At 59.3% G+C, this 17,796-nt stretch overlaps 2 protein-coding genes across 7 annotated transcripts; one reads left to right on the top strand and one right to left on the bottom strand.

Moving 5' to 3' along the window:
- Positions 1 to 261: 261 nt before the first annotated feature.
- On the top strand, positions 262 to 8,345 carry Fsd1 (fibronectin type III and SPRY domain containing 1). 5 transcript variants are annotated; one of them, XM_026404391.2, is made up of 13 exons: positions 262 to 276; positions 1,213 to 1,308; positions 1,435 to 1,566; positions 2,126 to 2,227; positions 2,635 to 2,657; positions 2,854 to 2,975; positions 3,949 to 4,158; positions 5,719 to 5,817; positions 6,410 to 6,569; positions 6,807 to 6,886; positions 7,714 to 7,965; positions 8,065 to 8,153; positions 8,235 to 8,345. In XM_026404391.2, exons 1-13 carry the CDS (start codon positions 262 to 264, stop codon positions 8,343 to 8,345), a joined length of 1,491 nt encoding a protein of 496 aa, XP_026260176.1. The 5 variants fall into 5 exon arrangements, with proteins under 5 accessions (XP_026260176.1, XP_077651966.1, XP_026260177.1 ...); XM_077795840.1 differs by lacking the exon at positions 2,635 to 2,657 and adding an exon at positions 2,293 to 2,302 and having other exon boundaries at positions 2,126 to 2,231; XM_026404392.2 differs by having other exon boundaries at positions 7,714 to 7,874; positions 8,235 to 8,259.
- Positions 8,346 to 8,721: 376 nt separating this feature from the next.
- Stap2 (signal transducing adaptor family member 2) lies at positions 8,722 to 16,113 on the bottom strand. Of its 2 annotated transcripts, none has more exons than XM_026404393.2 (13): positions 15,959 to 16,113; positions 13,937 to 14,008; positions 13,665 to 13,787; positions 12,694 to 12,750; positions 12,075 to 12,175; positions 11,309 to 11,443; positions 10,893 to 10,962; positions 10,709 to 10,811; positions 10,494 to 10,565; positions 9,390 to 9,551; positions 9,219 to 9,311; positions 9,072 to 9,146; positions 8,722 to 8,853 (listed from the first exon to the last, which is right to left on the bottom strand). In XM_026404393.2, the coding sequence occupies exons 1-13, from the start codon at positions 16,058 to 16,060 to the stop codon at positions 8,774 to 8,776; spliced, it is 1,245 nt and encodes a 414-aa protein (XP_026260178.2). In that variant the 5' UTR covers positions 16,061 to 16,113; the 3' UTR covers positions 8,722 to 8,773. The 2 variants fall into 2 exon arrangements, with proteins under 2 accessions (XP_026260178.2, XP_026260179.2); XM_026404394.2 differs by having other exon boundaries at positions 8,722 to 8,838.
- Positions 16,114 to 17,796: the final 1,683 nt, after the last annotated feature.

Raw genomic sequence — 17,796 nt, 5'->3', positions numbered from 1 at the left:
CTGGCATCAATCTAGGATTCCCCCATGAGCCCCAGTCTCTGGCGGTCAGGCCCTCGCAGACCCCCAGCGCGGAACTACATTTCCCAGGCTGCTGCGGGGGGCGCGCCTGCGCACTGCGTGCAGTGATGGAGCGCTGACCGGGGGCGCGGCGGCGGCGAGGGCTCCGCGGGCCATTGGCTCCCGGCAGCGGCAAAGGCAGCTTGGGGGCTCAAGGAGCGAGCGGGGCCCGCGGGCCGGGCCGGGGTGACCTGGGTTGCAGCCATGGAAGACCAGAGGGTAGGACCGGGTGGGGCGGGGCGGGGCCGCTGCGGGGTGGGCGAGGGTGGGGACCAGGTGATGCCGCAGCGCCCTCCCCCTCCACCCCAGCTGCTCTGCGGCGGCGGCTCCACCCCCGCTGCAACCCCGCCCGGATCCAGGGCTCCCCCATCTGAGAACGCAGACCCCCATCATTTTGGCTTGGGGCCAAGGATGTCCCTTCCTTGCCCCCCACCCCGCCCAGTATCCGGGTCCAGCCCCGACCCCATCCCCCACGCCTTCCCTCCCGGTGAAGGCCAGGTGTTTCAGTGCTGGCCCCGCCACCTCCGTAGTGCTAATCCCACCGACCTGCGCCCCCAGAAAAGGGTCCCATCCAAGGCCTGGGTCGGAGCCACATACCGGAGCAGATCCGCCCGCAAGACTCCCTCCCCGCATCTCCTTTCTCCTGACCTCCCTTCCCTTCCCACTTACCTGGCTCTCTGGCATCTCCTTTGCCCAGGTGCCACCTTTGTCCAGGTGATCACTTTCTCCTTGCTAACCCTGCTCTCCAGGTGGGAATGCCCCTGCCTGGCTCACCCCTGTTTCTAGGCTAGTCTTCATCCCAGGCTTTCCATCTCTCCTAGAGTTTTTTCTTTCCAGAGATAGCCCTTTCCCTAGGCTAGCCCATTTTTCCTCCTGGAAGTTCTTTGCTCCCCTCAGTTTATGCCTAGCCTGGGTCGAAGCCTGGGTGGAAGCCTGGGTCAGGTCTGTCCCATCATCTATGAAACGGGGAGGCTCTGTGGAACCCACCTGCTAGGGGAGGTGCAGAGGGCCAGAGGCTCACCCAGGCCTGCTTGTGGCTGGTCCCTGGGCTCATTAGCATGGTGGCTGCATCTCTCCTCCTGGATCTCTGGAGGGCAGAACAGGGAGCGGGCCAGGTGGAGGAACTTACCTGCTCTGTGTGCATGTGTGGGGCAGGAAGCGCTGCGGAAGATCATCACAACCCTGGCTGTGAAGAATGAGGAGATCCAGAGCTTCATCTACTCCCTCAAGCAAATGCTGCTCAACGTGGAGGTGAGGGGGCAGGGGAGGGGGTGCCCACCAGAGCAGTGGCCCTGTTCCTTCCCATCCTGTAGGAGGCCAGGCCTCAGTTTCCCCGGCTGATCACGGGCTCCCGCTCATCCTGGCCTTCTGACTCAGGCGAACTCGGCCAAGGTGCAGGAGGACCTTGAGGCGGAGTTCCAGTCCCTCCTCTCTGTCCTGGAGGAGCTCAAGGAGGGCATGCTCATGAAGATAAAGCAGGACCGGGCCAGCCGAACCTACGAGCTGCAGGTGTGCGGCTGGGCCCCACCTCCAACACCGCAGAGCCCAGATGTTCCCGGTGGGCTCTCCCTGCCGCTGCCCAGCCACGGCCCCTCAGTCCCCTGTGCTGCTCCCCCAACTCCCCTCCAGCACCCCCCACCTGTGACTCGAGATCCCCCCCCTTCACCATGCGCTTCAGTTGATCAGCCCTTCCTGCTGGCTCCCCAGATCTGATGGTGCCCTCCCAGGCTCCCGCGGGCTCTCGCGCTCCAAGCCGGAGTTCTTTAACCCACATCTAACCCTCCCGGGTAACTCTGTACACCCTAGACTCATGTCCTCAGGACAGGGGATATAGTGTGCCCTGGGTATATGAGTTTCTAAGGGAGAGATTCCCCAGGTGGTTCTGAGGTGGCACCTGGAGCCTTGGCCAGCTGGGCTGGGCCCTCAGGTCCCAACTTCCTCTCCTGTCTGGGGCTTGAGAGGGCCCTGGCCCCTGCAGTGGTGGGAAGCCTGGGAGTGGTGAGGCTCCCGGTGAGTCATCTCCTCTTGGTCCCTGGCACCATGCTGACCGGGGCCACGCTACCCACAGAACCAGCTGGCCGCCTGCATGCGGGCCCTGGAGAGCTCGGAGGAACTTCTGGAGACTGCCAACCAGACCCTGCAGGCCACCGACAGTGACGACTTTCCTCAGGTGGGTACCATAGGGTGGCAGATAAAAAATACAGTGCATCCAGATTAATTTGCATTTCAGTTCAGGAGTGAGTGAGTGTTTTAATATGGACACTTATGCAGTATTTAGCATAAGTACCTCTCAAAGGTTGCACAGGATCTACTAAAAACATTCACTGTTCATCTGAATGTCAATTAAGCTGGGCACCCTGTATGTACTGGGCACTGTGCAGGGTGAGGGTGGGGTGATGCCTTAGTTTTCCTGTCCCCTCAAGGCACAGCTAGAAGAAGAGCAGGTCACCACTTCTGCCTCCTAGTATGGGGACTTTGCCAAATTGCTTCTCTTGGCATCTCCATCTTCCTGTCTGTATAATGGCTCTCTGGCTTGGTCATGACAGATTTTTAAATTTTATTCTGTCTCTCTTTTAGGCTGCCAAACAAATCAAAGATGGGTAAGATATTGGGATCTGGCTCCTACACCCCCCACCCTACCCTGCCATGAAGGTGGGACATCCTGGCAAGGGCACCTGGGCCCAGGACACTGGACAGTAACACATGGGAGGGGTCCCCCCACATCTCAGATGACCCGGCCTAGGGTCACCCCCCCCACACACACCCCAGCAGGCTGCTTCCCCTCCTTCCCTGCAGTGTGACTATGGCCCCTGCCTTCCGGCTGTCACTGAAAGCCAAGGTCAGCGACAACATGAGTCACCTCATGGTGGACTTTGCACAGGAGCGGCAGATGCTACAGGCCCTCAAGTTCCTGCCTGGTGAGAGGGGGGGGGCTGCTTGGAGGGCGAGGATTTCAGGGAAATGGCCGAGGGAGGCAAAGGAAGGAAAGGAAGTGTCTGGAAGGAAGCTGCCACAGGTGTCTGAAGCCTGTGATGGAGGGCCCCTTCCTATCCCTGGGGCCCGAGAATGCCCCACCCCGTAAGGGGGGAAGTGAGGAGGAGTCCTGGCTAAGTCCCGCCCATGTGGCGATGGAGCCTTAACTATTAACTGTGATCTCCTTTGTATGGGTGGAGCTCTGCTTTAGCCCCACCCACACAGGGGCGGAGCCCTAATTGAGCCTGCCCATGTGGGTGGGACTCAGAATGTTCTGCCCAATGTCGGCAAAGCCTGGTAGAGCCCCGCCCACGTGGGGGTGGGGCCACAAGACAAGCACAGTAGCCAGGCCCTGGGAAAACCCTGTACCCAGGGGACAAGGCCTAGAGAGGCACCCCCTGCAGGGAATTGACACTCTGAGAGACATTTTGGCAGTGGAGCCCTAAAGAAAGCCACCCCCAGGTGGTAGTGAATTCTGGAAAGTCTAGCTTCTAAATGGTGGAATTTTTTTTTTTTTTTTGGTACTGTAGATTGAACCCAGGGGCCCTTAACCAGTGGGCTATACTCCCAGCCCTTTTTATTTCTCATTTTGAGACACTGTCTTGCTACGTGCTCACGCTGCCTTGAACTTGTCATCCTCCTGCCTCAGCCTTTTGAGTCCCTGAGATTTTAGGCGTGGCCACCTTGCTCCGGTAACTGGTGGAATCTGACAGGGTCTGACTGTGTTGGGTGAACCCTGGGAAGGCACTGGCCGACCACTACCCCTTGAGGAGGCTCCACCCCCACGTCACAAACCCAGAGGGGCTGTCCCAGGTGTAGAAGACAGGTCATCCTGGGGCAGGGGCACTGCCACAAGCCCCTTGCCTGTACCCCACAGGACCCTGAACCCTGATCCCCCCTCCCTTCTGTCCTGGGCAGTGCCCAGCGCTCCTGTGATCGACTTGGCCGAGTCCCTGGTGGCAGATAACTGTGTGACCCTGGTGTGGCGCATGCCAGATGAGGACAGCAAGATTGACCACTATGTGCTGGAGTACCGAAGGACGAACTTCGAGGGCCCGCCGCGCCTCAAGGAGGACCAGCCTTGGATGGTGATTGAGGGCATCCGGCACACAGAGTACACCTTGACAGGTACCCACCCAGCTCACTGCCTCCAGGTGCCTTTGAGCCATGAGTCCACTTGGGCCTGGCCCACCTCCCCAGAGCTCAGGGTCTAGGGCAACCTGTGGGTGGGCCGGTCAGGAGCATCAGAAAGGAACAGGATGGAGGAGAGATGGCCGGCAGCGCTGTGCCATGACTGAGCACACACATCCCAGGTGTGGCTGCGGTCACCACGTGACCCAGGAAGGACAGGAAGCGCAGCAAGTATCTCCCTGTCTCTGCTGTCCAGCAGCCAGCCAGCCACTCGCTGATCCTGGCTGGTCCGGCAGCAAGCGCAGCCTCACCTCTGTGGGGACTCTAGGACTGGCCTCCCAGGACTCAGGATTTCCTTGGCAGTTACAAGAAGTCGAAAGCCTGGAGTCCACCCAGCTGCTGGGGGAGGGTCTCAAGGCTGGAATGTGGGGGCTCCCTAATGAGTTTAGAAAGGGGAGTCCTGGGGGCGGAGAGCCCGGCTGACGTCAGGGGTGTCCCCATTCACTTCCTCCTTCCCAGGCTGTCATCAGCCTGCTAGTTATCTGTAATTAGCATATGTGGTTAATAATGAGCTTGCTAATTGCAGAGGGGAAAATCACCCAGACAGCCTGAGCAGCTATTGGTTTTTTTTTCTTTCATGGGAATCAAAACAAACACACATGCACACCCTTTTTTTCCTCTTCTGGGATTCCACAATCCTCACCTCTAGGTCCTCCTGATTTCTGTTTGTTTTTTTGTAACTTTTTATTTTGAAATGGTTACAGATACATAGGAAGTTGTGAAAATTCAAAAAGTGCTCTCAGGATCTTTGTCCCCTTCCCCCAACTTCCTCCGTGGTGCTGGTTTACACAACAGTAGTTCATGTCGTTCATGTGGAATCCAGGAAACTGGGCTGGGGTTGGATTATACCCTAGGGGGAGGGAGAATTAACCAACGGCCAGCTACAGTGGCCACACAGCTGGCCACAGGGTAACCCTAGAGCTGAGGCAGGAGGATCGAAAGTTCAAGGCCAGCCTCAGCAATTTAGCGAGATCCTGTCTCAAAATAGAATAAGAGGGTTGGGGATGTGGCTCAGGGGTACAGCACCCCGGGTTCGGGTTCAATCCCCAGCACAAAAAAAGGAAAAAAAAAAAGTCATGGGTAGCCAAGTTCAAGGCTTCTAGCAATAACAGTCACCTTTGACCCGTGGTGGCAGAACTTCTATCTCAAGAGGTTTCTTAAATGTGCCAGCAAATTTGCTTAAAGGCTTAAATTTTGCTTAAAGTCCCAGGGCCAATTCTCATTGGTCAGCTTGGGTCATGTGCCTATCTCAACCAACCACTCTGTTGTAAAGCATTCTGATTGGCTGCTCTGGGTTGGAGGCGGAGTCCAGTAATCCGTGGCCCCCATGGGTGGGTGAGATCAGCACAGTTTTTCAGAAAAGACTTGCTTGTAAGGGTGCTGCTGACAAGCCTGGGGTGGGGGCGGTGGGACCGCGGTGGCATGGGAAGGATAGCATTCCCCCACCGCCCAAGGCTTCGGAGTGCACAGAACTGACCTCCAAATGTTACATCCCAGGCCTCAAGTTTGACATGAAATACATGAACTTCCGCGTGAAAGCCTGCAATAAGGCAGTTGCAGGAGAATTTTCTGAGCCGGTGACCCTGGAGACACCAGGTGACTGGCTCCCACCCCCTCCCTGTCCACCTCCCTCCCTTCTGGAGACCTGTGTCATGAGAATCCACTAACCAGATTCTGCAGCCCTTGTGGCCCTGGCTGCCAGGAAGCTCAAAGCTGAGTCCACAGTGGCTGTCGTGTACCACCCTGCTTTTTCTGAGAGTGATCCCATTGTACAGGGATGGTTTAATACATACCTATGCTGTCCCTCTCTCATCAAATAGAGCAGTCCTGTTAGAATTGGGCCCAGAATATCGGTAGTGAAGGTAGATTCTGTAGCCTCCCACGGTGACACCGTGCCCGCTCTACCAGGAAGGCCCTCTGCTGTCTAGTCTAAGTCCTCCATGCTGTAGTCCTTCCCCTTTCCTGTGATGAGTCCTCAGTGGAGGCCCAGGGCAGAGCCATGCCTTGGGCTGCCTCTAGACTGGACCTTGCGCCTCCGGCTCCGTGTTGGGTTTCCCGCCTGCGCCCTCCCGTCTCTGTCGGTGTTTCCCGCCTGTCTCTGTGCCTGTCTCTCTGCTGTCCTGCCTGTCACTGTCTCTGTGTCTCTCTGGGTGCTCCCATCTCTGTGACTCCCTGTCTGCCGGCCCAGCCTTCATGTTCCGCCTGGATGCGTCCACATCCCACCAGAACCTGCGGGTGGAGGACCTGGCCGTGGAGTGGGACGCCATGGGCGGGAAGGTGCAGGACATCAAGGCGCGCGAGAAGGAGGGCAAGGGCCGGACGGCGTCTCCTGTCCACTCGCCCGCCAGGTACCTGCGTGCCCGGGCCTGGGGGGCTCCAGCCGAGGGGCGGGACAGAACCGGGGAGGGGGGAGGAGCCCAGGGCTCCCGGAGGCTGCAAAGGTGCCATGGGGAGCAGGAGCCTTCCGGCGAGGAGGGCCGGGCACGTTCTGACGGGGACTCGGAAGGGCCAGACCCTGTCAGGGACTGACCACAGAGGCCTCCTCTGGAGCAGCCTGAACCCTGCTGCCTCTCTGCCACCCACAGAGGTGTTCCGTCTCCCAAGAGGATGTCCTCGGGGCGAGGCGGGAGGGACCGCTTCACGGCTGAATCCTACACGGTGCTGGGTAAGGAGGGGCAGGAGCACTGGGGGGACCCTGGGCAGGGGGCGCAGGGACAGCGCCCTCGATGGACAGGGCAGCTGTTGGCCAGACCTCGCTCTGGAATGGCTCCAGGGAGGACCGTGGCTCTGGTCTGGGAACAGGGGGCAGGAGCCTCGGGGAGACGTCCGGGAGCGTGGGGGCTGCTGGGAGCTGGGGGCACGTCTGGGTTCAGGAGTAGCTGGTAGAATGGTGGCCTATGGAGCACCTGGGGTTGCAGAGGGCTGAAGCGGAAGGGGGCTCAGGTGACGTGAAGGAGCCAGGGAGAGAAGCTGGCGCCTGAGGAGAAGTGAGAGGCTGCAGGATTGGAGAAGGGCTGGGGATGTGGCCGTGGTGAAGTGCCCCTGGATTCAATCCCCAGTGACAAAAAAGGCGGGGGAGGGGACACTGAGTCCTGGAGAGTATCTAGGCTTAGTGAGTCTCCAGAGGGTCCATAAAACCTGGGGGACGACTGGGCCTGAGGAGGAGTACCCAGAGGAAGAAGCTGTGGTATGGGGAGTACCTGGAGGGAGAAGCTGTGGTGTGGGGAGTACCTGGAGGGAGAAGCTGTGGTGTGGGGAGTACCTGGAGGGAGAAGCTGTGGTGTGGGGAGTACCTGGAAGGAGAAGCTGTAGTGTGGGGTGTACCTAGAGGGAGAAGCTGTGGTGTGGGGAGTACCTGGAGGGAGAAGCTGTGGTGTGGGGAGTACCTGGAGGGAGAAGCTGTGGTGTGGGGAGTACCTGGGTGGCCTCCCTTCACGGAAGTGTATCTGGGCTGGGTTCTGCCCCATCCCCACTGCCTACTCTGGCCAACAGGCGACACGCTGATCGATGGCGGGGAACAGTACTGGGAAGTGCGCTACGAACCGGACAGCAAGGCCTTTGGCCTTGGAGTGGCCTACCGCAGCCTGGGCCGCTTTGAGCAGCTGGGCAAGACCCCTGCGTCCTGGTGCCTGCACGTCAACAACTGGCTGCAGGTCAGCTTCACGGCCAAGCACGCCAACAAAGTCAAGGTGCTGGACGCCCCCGTGCCCGACTGCCTGGGCGTGCACTGTGACTTTCACCAAGGTGACCCCCACCTCCAGCTGCCCGTGCCCTGCCCCTGCCAGCGCCCAGGTCCGCATCCCACTCCTGACACCGTCCCTGTCGCTCTGCCCTCCGCCCCAGGCCTCCTGTCCTTCTACAATGCCCGCACCAAGCAGCTGCTGCACACCTTCAAGGCCAAGTTCACACAGCCGCTGCTGCCTGCCTTCACAGTGAGCGGCCCTCAGCCCTGGGAGGAGGGGGGCTGAGGGTGTGGGGCGCGGCTGAGCCTCCTTCCTCCCCACCCGCCCCAGGTGTGGTGTGGCAGCTTCCAGGTGACCACAGGCCTCCAGGTCCCCAGTTCCGTGCGCTGTCTGCAGAAGCGGGGCAGTGCCACCAGCAGCTCCAACACCAGCCTCACCTAGGCCCCGGCCACCCAGCGGCAGGGTGTCTGTGGGCCGCCTGGCCCGGCCCTTTCAGCTGGGTGCCTTTCTCTCGGTTGCTGCTTGGAGCCTTAACTCCTGAGGGGTGCACCGCCAGGGCGTGGCCCAGGTGGCCCCTCCCACCTCACTTCCTAATAAAGGTCCAACACTGCGCAGGCACGAGCTGCTTTCTGGGGCTGGGTGGTCCTGCCTGCTGCTTGGCCTTGGGGCCTCGCGGGCTTTCCTAGATGACCCAGCAGCAGGCTTGGCTGAGCTGAGGTGTCTGGGGTAAGTGGTGCCAGCCGTGAGAACACGTCCCACCCCATCCAGAGCCAAGCCAAACACGTGGGCCTGGGTCACTCAAGTTTTAATCCTGGGAGAGCAGATGGTGTGCTGAGCTGGGGCCAAGCCCTCCTGTCCCGCGGCGCGGCTCACTGCTCCAGGGCCCGCCTCTTCTGCAGCTTTTCCTGCAGCTCGGCTGTCACGTCCCCCAGCCCTAGGGGGGGTGGTCCTGAGGCTTCAGCTGGGCCTGGGATCCCAGCCTGTGTCCACCCCAACCCATCAGGACCATCTACAGACGTCCAGGGCCCAAGGCAAAATTAAATGTGTCCCCAGGCATTAGGAATCGGAAGACCAGAGCACTGACCTGCAGGGCCCTAGGGGTCCTGTGTGACCCTCCAGGTCACGCCCTTTGGAAGCCCACCCTGCAGGCACCCACAGACCACTTACTTGTTGCAAGGAAGGCAGCCTGGGGTGAGCCACCCACCAACTTCCTGGCCAGCGGCCTGTTGTTGCCTTTGGGCACTGTAAAGAAGGCAGAGGTGGGACCTGGCTGCCTGCTGGCAGATGAGGGAGGAAGTGGGGAGGGATCCCTACCTGGCTTGGGCACAGTGGGTGGCTTTGGAGGCTTTGCTGGAGCCTTTGCTAACTTCTTGGGCTTTGGGACAACCGGACAACCAGAGGAAGACACTGTGTGGACAAATGCGCAGTGTCACAGCCTGCCCCCACCCAACAGGACCCTGCCCCACACACCATCCTGATTCGCACCATCCTGATTCACGTAGTCCGCAGCTGGGGCATCTGCAATGGGGGTCACGTAGTTGTCATCCTGGCTCGGTAGCGGGGGCAGGGGAGGTAGTGGGGGCAGTTTGTCCTGGCTGGATGCCACAGGAGGCAGTGACTTGGAGCCACCTGCAGGGGGTGCAGGACCTGGCAGGGACAGTCACTGTCAGGCACATGTGGTACAGGGATGCCTTAGGGTGGGTCTGTGTGCATGTCTGAATACGTATATATGTCCCTGGGCAGCTGTGGTTTTTGTGAACCTGCATTTGTGTCCCTGGGTAGCAGACAGACTGGGTTTGCATAAGTTAAATATATGCCTAAGGCTTGTACGCAGGCGCCTGCTGCACCTGTGCGCGTGACCCCACGCAGCTCTGGAGGCCCGCGCTGGCCCATGCCTTTTGCTGTTGTCATGATCTGGGACTGAGAGGGCTCTGCACGTGTGTGTACATGTGCTGCCTGCTTCCAGGAGGTGTGTGCTGTGTGGTGTGGACACGTGGCTGGAACATGGGACACATGCATGTGTAGACTGTCGTGTCTACATAGGCACACGGGGGCCTGTGGTTGCGCAGGTGGACGCAGCTCACGGAGCCTGCGCTTGCGTGTGGACATGTGTGGGGACCCTGCAGTGCCCGACCCACAGAGCTTTGCAGGTGTCCTGCTTCCTCCTGCCCCATAAACAGAACGGACTGCCACCCCTTCCCTGTCACTCACCCATCCCTGGGCATCCTCTGTCCCTCCAATGCCCTCTCTGCCCACTGACATCCCTTGGGAGCTGCAGCCAACAGCATCCCTCCAGGGAGCCTTTCCTGCAGGCGTCTCCCTCTCCTCCAGTTCCTCAAGGTGCCCCCTCCTCAGCTCCCATCTCTCCTTCACCCCACGTTCCACCCCACAGGGATGGGACTGACCTGTGTCCAGCTGTGGCCATCCCCGCCCCCAACCTGCAAGCTCCTCAGGACCAGGCCTGGGTAATTTCTGCCCCTGGACTCTGGGTATGAATCAGGCACTTGAGCCCATGTGCTGAGGGGGTGAGGCGGCATGGGTCCCAGGTCCCTCCCTCCTGCGCCCCAGCAACAGCGGATGGAGTTTCACCTGGCTCCGAGTCAGGGGCAGAGGGCACCGTCCATACACTCTCCCCGTTCTCTTTATCCGCGTCCACGTAGCCTGGAACAGAGAGGGTGGCCTGGAGAAGGCACATAGCCAGAGGCTGGCCCGGGGTGGCCTGGACAGGGCCAGGACAGGAGAGGCGCACTCAGGGCCCTCCACACACACACACACACACACCCCATCGGCAAAGCCACTCGCACCTAACACCTTCTCGTAGTCCTCCTCCAGCAGGAATGGCACCAACGCCTTATTGGTGTGCGATACGAAATAGCTGACCACTGCGTCCAGCGAGGAGCAGGAGAACTGCGGAGAGTGGGTAGTGGTCACGGCGAGGGCGGAGGGTGCGGATGGCGCCGGGGCGCTTCTCGGCACCCGCGTGCTCACCGGATCCTCCACGTCGATCACGTACTTAGCGCCCTCGCGTTTCACCTTGTAGTGCCGGACCACCGGCGCCCTGCAAGGTAGCCCAGAGGTACCAGGTAGCCCAGGCATGGCCCGGCCCTGGTCCTGGATCTGGCCCAGGGTGGGCCAGACCGACTGACTCCATCCTAAAGGGGGACCCGCCCCCAGTGCTGGCACCGCCCACCGCAGGGACCGGCCGACCGACGCACCCCAGGGGAAGGAGCTCTCTCTTGCGGCGGCCAGGAGCCCACATTCTCCCTCCACCTTCAACGTGGCCCCAACCCCACCCCGACGACGAAGCCCAAGGGAGATCCAGCGTCATGCTGGTCCCCTAGGTCCCCTCCGAGCACACCCCACGCCCACCCGCCCAGTGCAAGCCCCTGGGCCGTCCTGCGTACCCGTTGAGCGTTTGTCGCGTGGTGACAGACACGCCGTCCTTGCCATCCCCGCTGGGCCGCAGCAGCAGGTTCCCGCACTCGGGGTAGCGCTCCAGGAGCAGCTGGGCCTCCAGCCGGCTCACCTTCAGAAAGCACCTGGGGCGAGCCGCGCCACCTACTTGGCACCGGCGGGTCCCGCAGGAGCGGGTGGCCCTGAGGACCCAGCCCACCTCCCAGGTCCAGGCCCCGCCCCTGGGTCCCACCCCCAGACCTAAGCCCAGGCCCCGCCCCGGACACCCACCCCCACCCCCAGACCTAGAGCCTGCCCCCAGAAGCTAAGCCCCGCCTTCCTCGTAACCCCGCCCCTGAAGACCCAGTCCTGCTTTCTGGGCACGTGATCCACCCTGGAGGTCTACTCCATCCCCTAGTCAGAAGGCCAGGTAAACCTGTCAGGACTCACCTGGAGAACTTTCCCGCCTGGCAAACCCAGACCCTGCCCTGGAGGGCTCCCCAGGAACCTAGGACCATCCTCAGGCCCCGCCCTCAGGGTCCAGACACGCCCGTCTGCCCACCAGGCCTGGCCACCCTGCAGGCCATCTGTAGACCCTCTAGGCACCCAGACCCAAGATCCCATCCCACCGAACCCAGTATGAGTTCTTATCCCGGCTCCAGCCCTGATGCAGCCTGTACTCAACCCGAGCCAGGTTACCTGAGCCAGCTCAGGGACACCCTCAGCCACTTCCCCTTTTCGTCCCCATCCTGGAGTCCCTCAGGCCCTGGCACTCACAACGGCGTCTCTAGGGAGCGGCGCGCCTCCTCTTTGGCGAGGACCTCGGCCATCATATACAGGTGTCCTGGCAGCAGGGTCAGCTTGGATGGGATGCGGAGCTGAGGGGTGACCAGGGCACAAGCCGTGAACCAGCCTGTGTGCCCACATCCCCGACAGGCAAACCGAAGCCGGCTGGCAGAGCCAGGATAAGAACCCCGGGTCTGAGGGCTCCAGGGCCTCAGGACACCGTAGGGGCAAAGAGGGCTTCCAGAGGATGACACGAGGCCCTGCAGAGGGGGACGCTGCTGGTGCTGGAGTCTGGGGTCTCACACTCCACAGTCTACAGGGGCAGCAAGTCCCAAACTCAGTGGCCTGCCAGGGCCAGGCAGGAAGCAAATAAGTAAATGAGAAAAACCAGGAATGGGGGCTAAAATTTCTGGTTTTGAAATAATGGCAGCTAATTTTGAGTTTTAGCATTATGTTGGCCAAACAGATGTCTATGGGCTACCTGTGCCCGCAAGTGGCCCGTTGGTGACCAGTGTGCCACACTCCAGATTCCTTCTACTGAGGGGTGGACAGGGAGAGGATCTCTAAGGCTGTCTGCTGGGGAACGGAGCAGGTGCAGGGCCATACTCACCTCTACCACCGTCAGGATGAAGCCTTTCCACATCTCACGAGACTCCAGGCTCTCCACCTAGGGAGGGAAAGAGAGCCCAGCGCTGACCTGGACCCCATGGGCTCGGTTGTGGAACTGGCCCGCGAATAACAGTCCCTGCCCCCACGGGCTGTTTGAAGATGAAATGAGTTAGGCAGGCTAATGTACCATGATGTCTGGATATAAGTCCTCACAAATGTGGGGTATATCACTGTTAGTTATTATACCAACCACTGAAAAACAGGAGTCCCGCTAGGGAGGCTGAGGCAGGAGGATCATGAGTTCAAAGCCAGCCTCAGTGACTTAGCAAGGCCCTAAGCAACTTAGTGAGACCCTGTCTCAAAATAAAGTGTAAAAAGGGCTGGGGGTGTGGCTCAGTTATGGACCCCTGGGTTCAATCCCTGGTACGAAAATAAATACGAAAGTAAAAATAAAACCGTGAATCGAGGACTAGGGATGTGTATGTGGGTGGCTCAGCGGTAGCACTGGCCTAGCATGTGCGAGGCCCTGGGTTCCATCCCCAGCACAAGGAAAGAAAAAAAGAAAGAGAGGGAAAGAGAGAGAGGGAGAGAAGGAGAAAGAGGAAAAGAGACCCAAGGAAGGGAAAACACATGAATCAGACTACACACACCTCCCTAGGCTCAACTCCCCATGGCTCCCAAGTCCTGCAGCACACAAGCCCCGCCCTGTCCCTTCCTGCCTTCCCTCCTCTCTTTCCCTCTCCTGACACAGGCCTTCGACACACAGACTCTGTCATGCTCTGTCCTGCCTCGGGGTCTCGGCACAAGCTGTACCCTCTGCCCGTGAGCTCTTTCACAGATGTCTGAGGCTCAGAGAGGTTGAGTGACTTGCACAGCGTCACTAACCCAGCATAAGAGTCCACTTGACTCCATGTTTGTGTGTGTTAATGGGGCAGGGAAATAAGGAAGGACAAGCCCCTCCAAGTGGCCTACCTTGAACTTGATCTCCTGATCCCGGAGGACCAGGCCGAAGTGGATGCCAGGGTCACGTGAGCCTGCCCTGGGAGCTTCATCTGTGAGTTTCACAAAGGTTCTCAAGTCCAGCTTCTCCAGGGGCTGGGGCATAGAAGAGGGGTCTGAGCACAGGTTGTGTCCCCTCAGGCCCTCTAGATGATGTGGCAGCTGTGGTGGCCACACCACGCCTACCCTCTCCTGGTCCCGGGATAGAGGATGGACCAGTCATGAACCCCCGCTTTCACGCTTACCTGGAAGTCCCGATTGCTACTGTAGAAAGAGATGGTGAGGCCCTGGAGACCTGCCCAGAACTTCTTGTAACCCTGCGGAGCACAGGTGGAGGGGGAAGGAGGTGAGGTGGCAAGGCTGGGCGTCTGCAATACACTCCGCGTCTCGGGGACGGCCACCCTCCCCAGAGCCCACACAGCTCCCTCCTGCGCCTGCTGTCTGTCTGTCTGCTCAAACGCTGCCTCTCCAGGAGGCCTTCTCACCCAGGGCCCAGCTCCTAGGGCTTGGCTAGGAGCTAAGATAGAAAGGAATTGTGGGCTGGGTGTGGCTCAGAGGTAGAGCACCGGCCTGGGGCGAGCGGGGTCCTGGGCTGTCTCCAGAGTCACAAGAGAAGAAGAAGAAGAAACTTAAAGAGCACCCGTCTGGTTTAGGAGGTGGGGGCTCCAGGAGTAAGGTGAACTGTGTCTGTGGTGTTCCTTCCACCAGCCAGCCCGCCACCCAGCGGCCACCCACCTGGCCATCTACCACCATCACCCTCCCTGCATCCACTCATCTGCCCAGCCGGCCAGCCGTTCACCCCTCACCTTCCATCTGTCCATCTACCATCCACCCGTCCACCCAGCCATCCAGCCAGCAGCCCACTTGCCCATCAGTTCTCCCTCCAGCTGCCCACAGACGCGTACTCGAGGTTAACTACCACAGGGACCACGTGCACCAGGCACCCTCAGGCTCAGAATGGACAGTACTTGGCTAACCTCGGGTGGTGCTAGGGATCCAGCCCAATGTGACCTCAGCCATCTTGGGTCATAACCACCGAGATCGCCCCAGCATAACCTGAGTCCATGTTTCCTGCAGTTTCCCGGAGGATTATAAATAGATAGCACAGTCACAGTGCTGTGTGGGACACCCTGCTGCGCCTGGGTGTGACGCGCTGGAAAACCCAGGTACCGTCCAGTCAGGATGAAGCTGCTTCTGTCCTGACACAGTGACACGCCTGCCCCACCCCCCCACCCCGACCAAATCACAGGGGTCTGTCAGAATGTCCCCCAGGAAGTTACCCTGTGGGAAACGGGGTCTGCCTGCCTCTGTGCCTTGGTCCCGCGGCACCTCGGGGCCTGTCCTAGGACTAGGCTCTTTTCAAGCCGTTTCATCCTGCTTCAACTTGGACGCTGTGGGACAAATCATCTTTCTCGGGGCCTCAGTTTCCCTGGGCATAAGTGGCAATGATAGCGGCTGCCACCTTGGGGTCTGGTGAGAACAGGTGGGTAGACAGATGTGGCGCCCAGGTGCCTGCCCGAGTTGGGCGCTCACCCACCCACATCCTGCCAGGTGGAACCAAGGCTCAGAGACTGAGGCCAAAGGCCGGGACTGAGGGGAGCGGAGCCGGGGCTCTCCCCTGCTGCAGGGATCTGTTGGTTGGGGAAGGTTTGGGTGCCCTGGGCCGAAGGCAATGGAATTAGATGGAGGGAACCCGGTGGCCGAGGCGGGGGAGCAGGGAGGAGCAGGGGGTGCTGGGGGGTCTACAGCAGAAAATGAATCTGGGCAGGGGAAGGGAGAGACAGTGCCCAAGGGAAACTGAGGGCTGGGCTTCACCCAGAGGAGCACACACCGCCCCCGGCCTTGGTCCTGTGGCCCCCAGCATCTCGCCCTGCCCCCCAGGCCACCTGTCCAGGGCCTTGACCCCTGCAGCTAAAGTTCACAGGGCCAACTGAGGGCTGGGCATGGGGAGAGGCGTGGGAGTGAGAAGGCTCTGATTTCTGGAGGAAGTCCCTGGATTTGTTTGTACCCAAGAGATGGAAAGAGGGATGGAGACCTGTACAGAGAGGAGGCAGAGAGAGACGGGAGGGACACAGGAGGTCAGGTTGGAGCCGGAGCCTGAGAAACGGAGACACAGGGGTAGCAGGCCAGGGCCAGAACCAGCCCCAGCCCAGCAGGCCCAGGTGTCCAGCCCACACCACCCCCACCCCGTGCCAGCAGGGAGACAGGCTCGGGAGGTGGCACACCTGCCGGGGCCACCCAGCACTGCTGCTCCCTGCCCACCTTACCTGGTCACAGGGTCCCTTTTTCTCTAGAAAGCTCTCATAATAGTGTGAAGGCTGGATGCCCTTGGGCTTGGGCACCCGGGGTGGGCTTGGGGCCGAGGCCATGACGGCCGGCCCGGGTCTCTGCCGGCCTTTCCTTCCAGCCGGCGCCCCAGCCGGGCCAGGAAGCCGAGAAACAGGTTCCAGGGGAATTTCCTTTGTCAGCTTGTCACCTCCCTCCCCTGCCAGTACTGGGCGGGGGCTGGGACAGGGCAGGTCCTGGATCCCAGGGAAATGCCTCTCTGGGCTCTTTCCTGAGCCAGACTGAGTAGGGAGGCAGGTGGCACCTGAGGGCTGAGGGGTGGCACAGCCACCTCACAGGAACCTGGTCCAGGCCCCCCGGCCTACTGGAGCAAGCTCACCTCTGGGGTCTCCACGGGAACCACCCCAAACCGGCGTGCCAAATAGGGAACCTGACGGCCTTCCTGCCCCGCCATCCCATCCCTTCTCACAGGATGAGAGAATCTAATTTTTGCAATTCTCCCGCGATCCCCTATTCTGTACCCACAAAGCCTTCCGTGGGTCCCTCTGGATCAAGAGTTCTCAGGGGCTGTGCTCTGAACTCCCGCTCTCTCTGTTCCACTTCTGTGGACCTTTATCCTGGATACTTCAGGATGCTCTTATCTGAAAAGGCAGTCGATCAGCAACTTTAATACATCTTTTTTTTTTTTCCTGCTGCTGCTGAGAATGGAACCTAGAATGGAACCCATTTTATAGATCGCACATTCCAGGCACGTGCTCTACCACTGAGGCACCCCAGCCTCCCATCCACGGCCGTCAGTTCACATTGCCACATACCCTGGCGAATTCACAGGTTCTGAGGATTGGGATATGAACGTCTTTAGGGGACTGAGTGGCTGGATTGAACCCAGGGGGCATTGTACTACGGAGTTTCATCCCCAGCCCTTTTTGGTTTTATTTATTTATTTTGAGACAGGGTCTCACAAAGTTGCCTCCACCTACTGTCCCTGAGATGACAGGTTAGGGGAATAGTGTTCTGCCAACCACAGCCTGAAAAAATGATGGATGACGTGAATTGATTGATTTTGAATACTGAAGCCGCCTTATGTCCCTGGAACAAGCCTCGCTAGCTCACAGCGTGTAACTTGTATGATCCATTACATACATTCATTGAGCCCAGGGGTGTTGAACCACTGAACTGAGTACCCCCAGCCCTTTTTATTTTTCGAGTCAGGGTCTTGAACTCCCAATCCTGCCTTGAACTCCCAATCCTGCCTCAGCTTCCAGATGGCCAGGATGACAGGTGTGTGCCCTGGAGCTTGGCTCATCTGACAGATCGCTGAATTTTATTTGCTAGTATTTCGTAAGGATTTCTGTGTCTCGTCATGAGGGACAAGGTCAGAAGGTCAGGAGCGTTTTGTTGGTTTTTGCGGTCCTAGGGTTGGAACCCAGAGCTTCACAGAAATTAGGCAAGGGGTCTACTATTGATCTGTATCCCCAGCCATGGCAGAACTTTTTGGTTAAACTGCTAAAACCTGGAGTTTTAAAATCACGTATTGGGAGCTGAGGTTGTAGCTCAGTGGTAGAGCGCTTGCCTAGCACGTGTGAGGCACTGGGTTCACTCAGCATCAAATAAATAAAGGTACTGTGTCCATCTACAACTAAAATTATATATATTTAAAAAATCACATATTCAACTTTCCTAATACAGAGACAGGCTGCCTGGACGTTATACAGATAGCAAAAAGCCTATGTACTCCACAGATCTCTTCCTCTGCTAAACAACTGAACACAGTATCAACCATGTAAGATGTACACAGACGGTGCCATATAAGTTGCCC

Source organism: Urocitellus parryii, chromosome 3 (assembly GCF_045843805.1).
Source record: "Urocitellus parryii isolate mUroPar1 chromosome 3, mUroPar1.hap1, whole genome shotgun sequence".
NCBI lineage: Eukaryota > Metazoa > Chordata > Mammalia > Rodentia > Sciuridae > Urocitellus > Urocitellus parryii.
This window is presented reverse-complemented; position numbering and strand designations above follow the sequence as displayed.

Bases quoted from the DNA above. Each gene is read 5' to 3' on its own strand.
- Fsd1 (XM_026404391.2), top strand. The intron at 6,570-6,806 runs GTACCTGCGTGC...TGCCACCCACAG, and splicing joins CCTGTCCACTCGCCCGCCAG to AGGTGTTCCGTCTCCCAAGA. The intron at 7,966-8,064 runs GTGACCCCCACC...CCTCCGCCCCAG, and splicing joins GCACTGTGACTTTCACCAAG to GCCTCCTGTCCTTCTACAAT.
- Stap2 (XM_026404393.2), bottom strand. From the start codon at position 16,060: ATGGCCTCGGCCCCAAGCCCACCCCGGGTGCCCAAGCCCAAGGGCATC. The intron at 14,009-15,958 runs GTAAGGTGGGCA...TGTGCTCCGCAG, and splicing joins AAAAGGGACCCTGTGACCAG to GGTTACAAGAAGTTCTGGGC. The intron at 9,147-9,218 runs GTAGGGATCCCT...CCTTCTTTACAG, and splicing joins ACCCACTGTGCCCAAGCCAG to TGCCCAAAGGCAACAACAGG.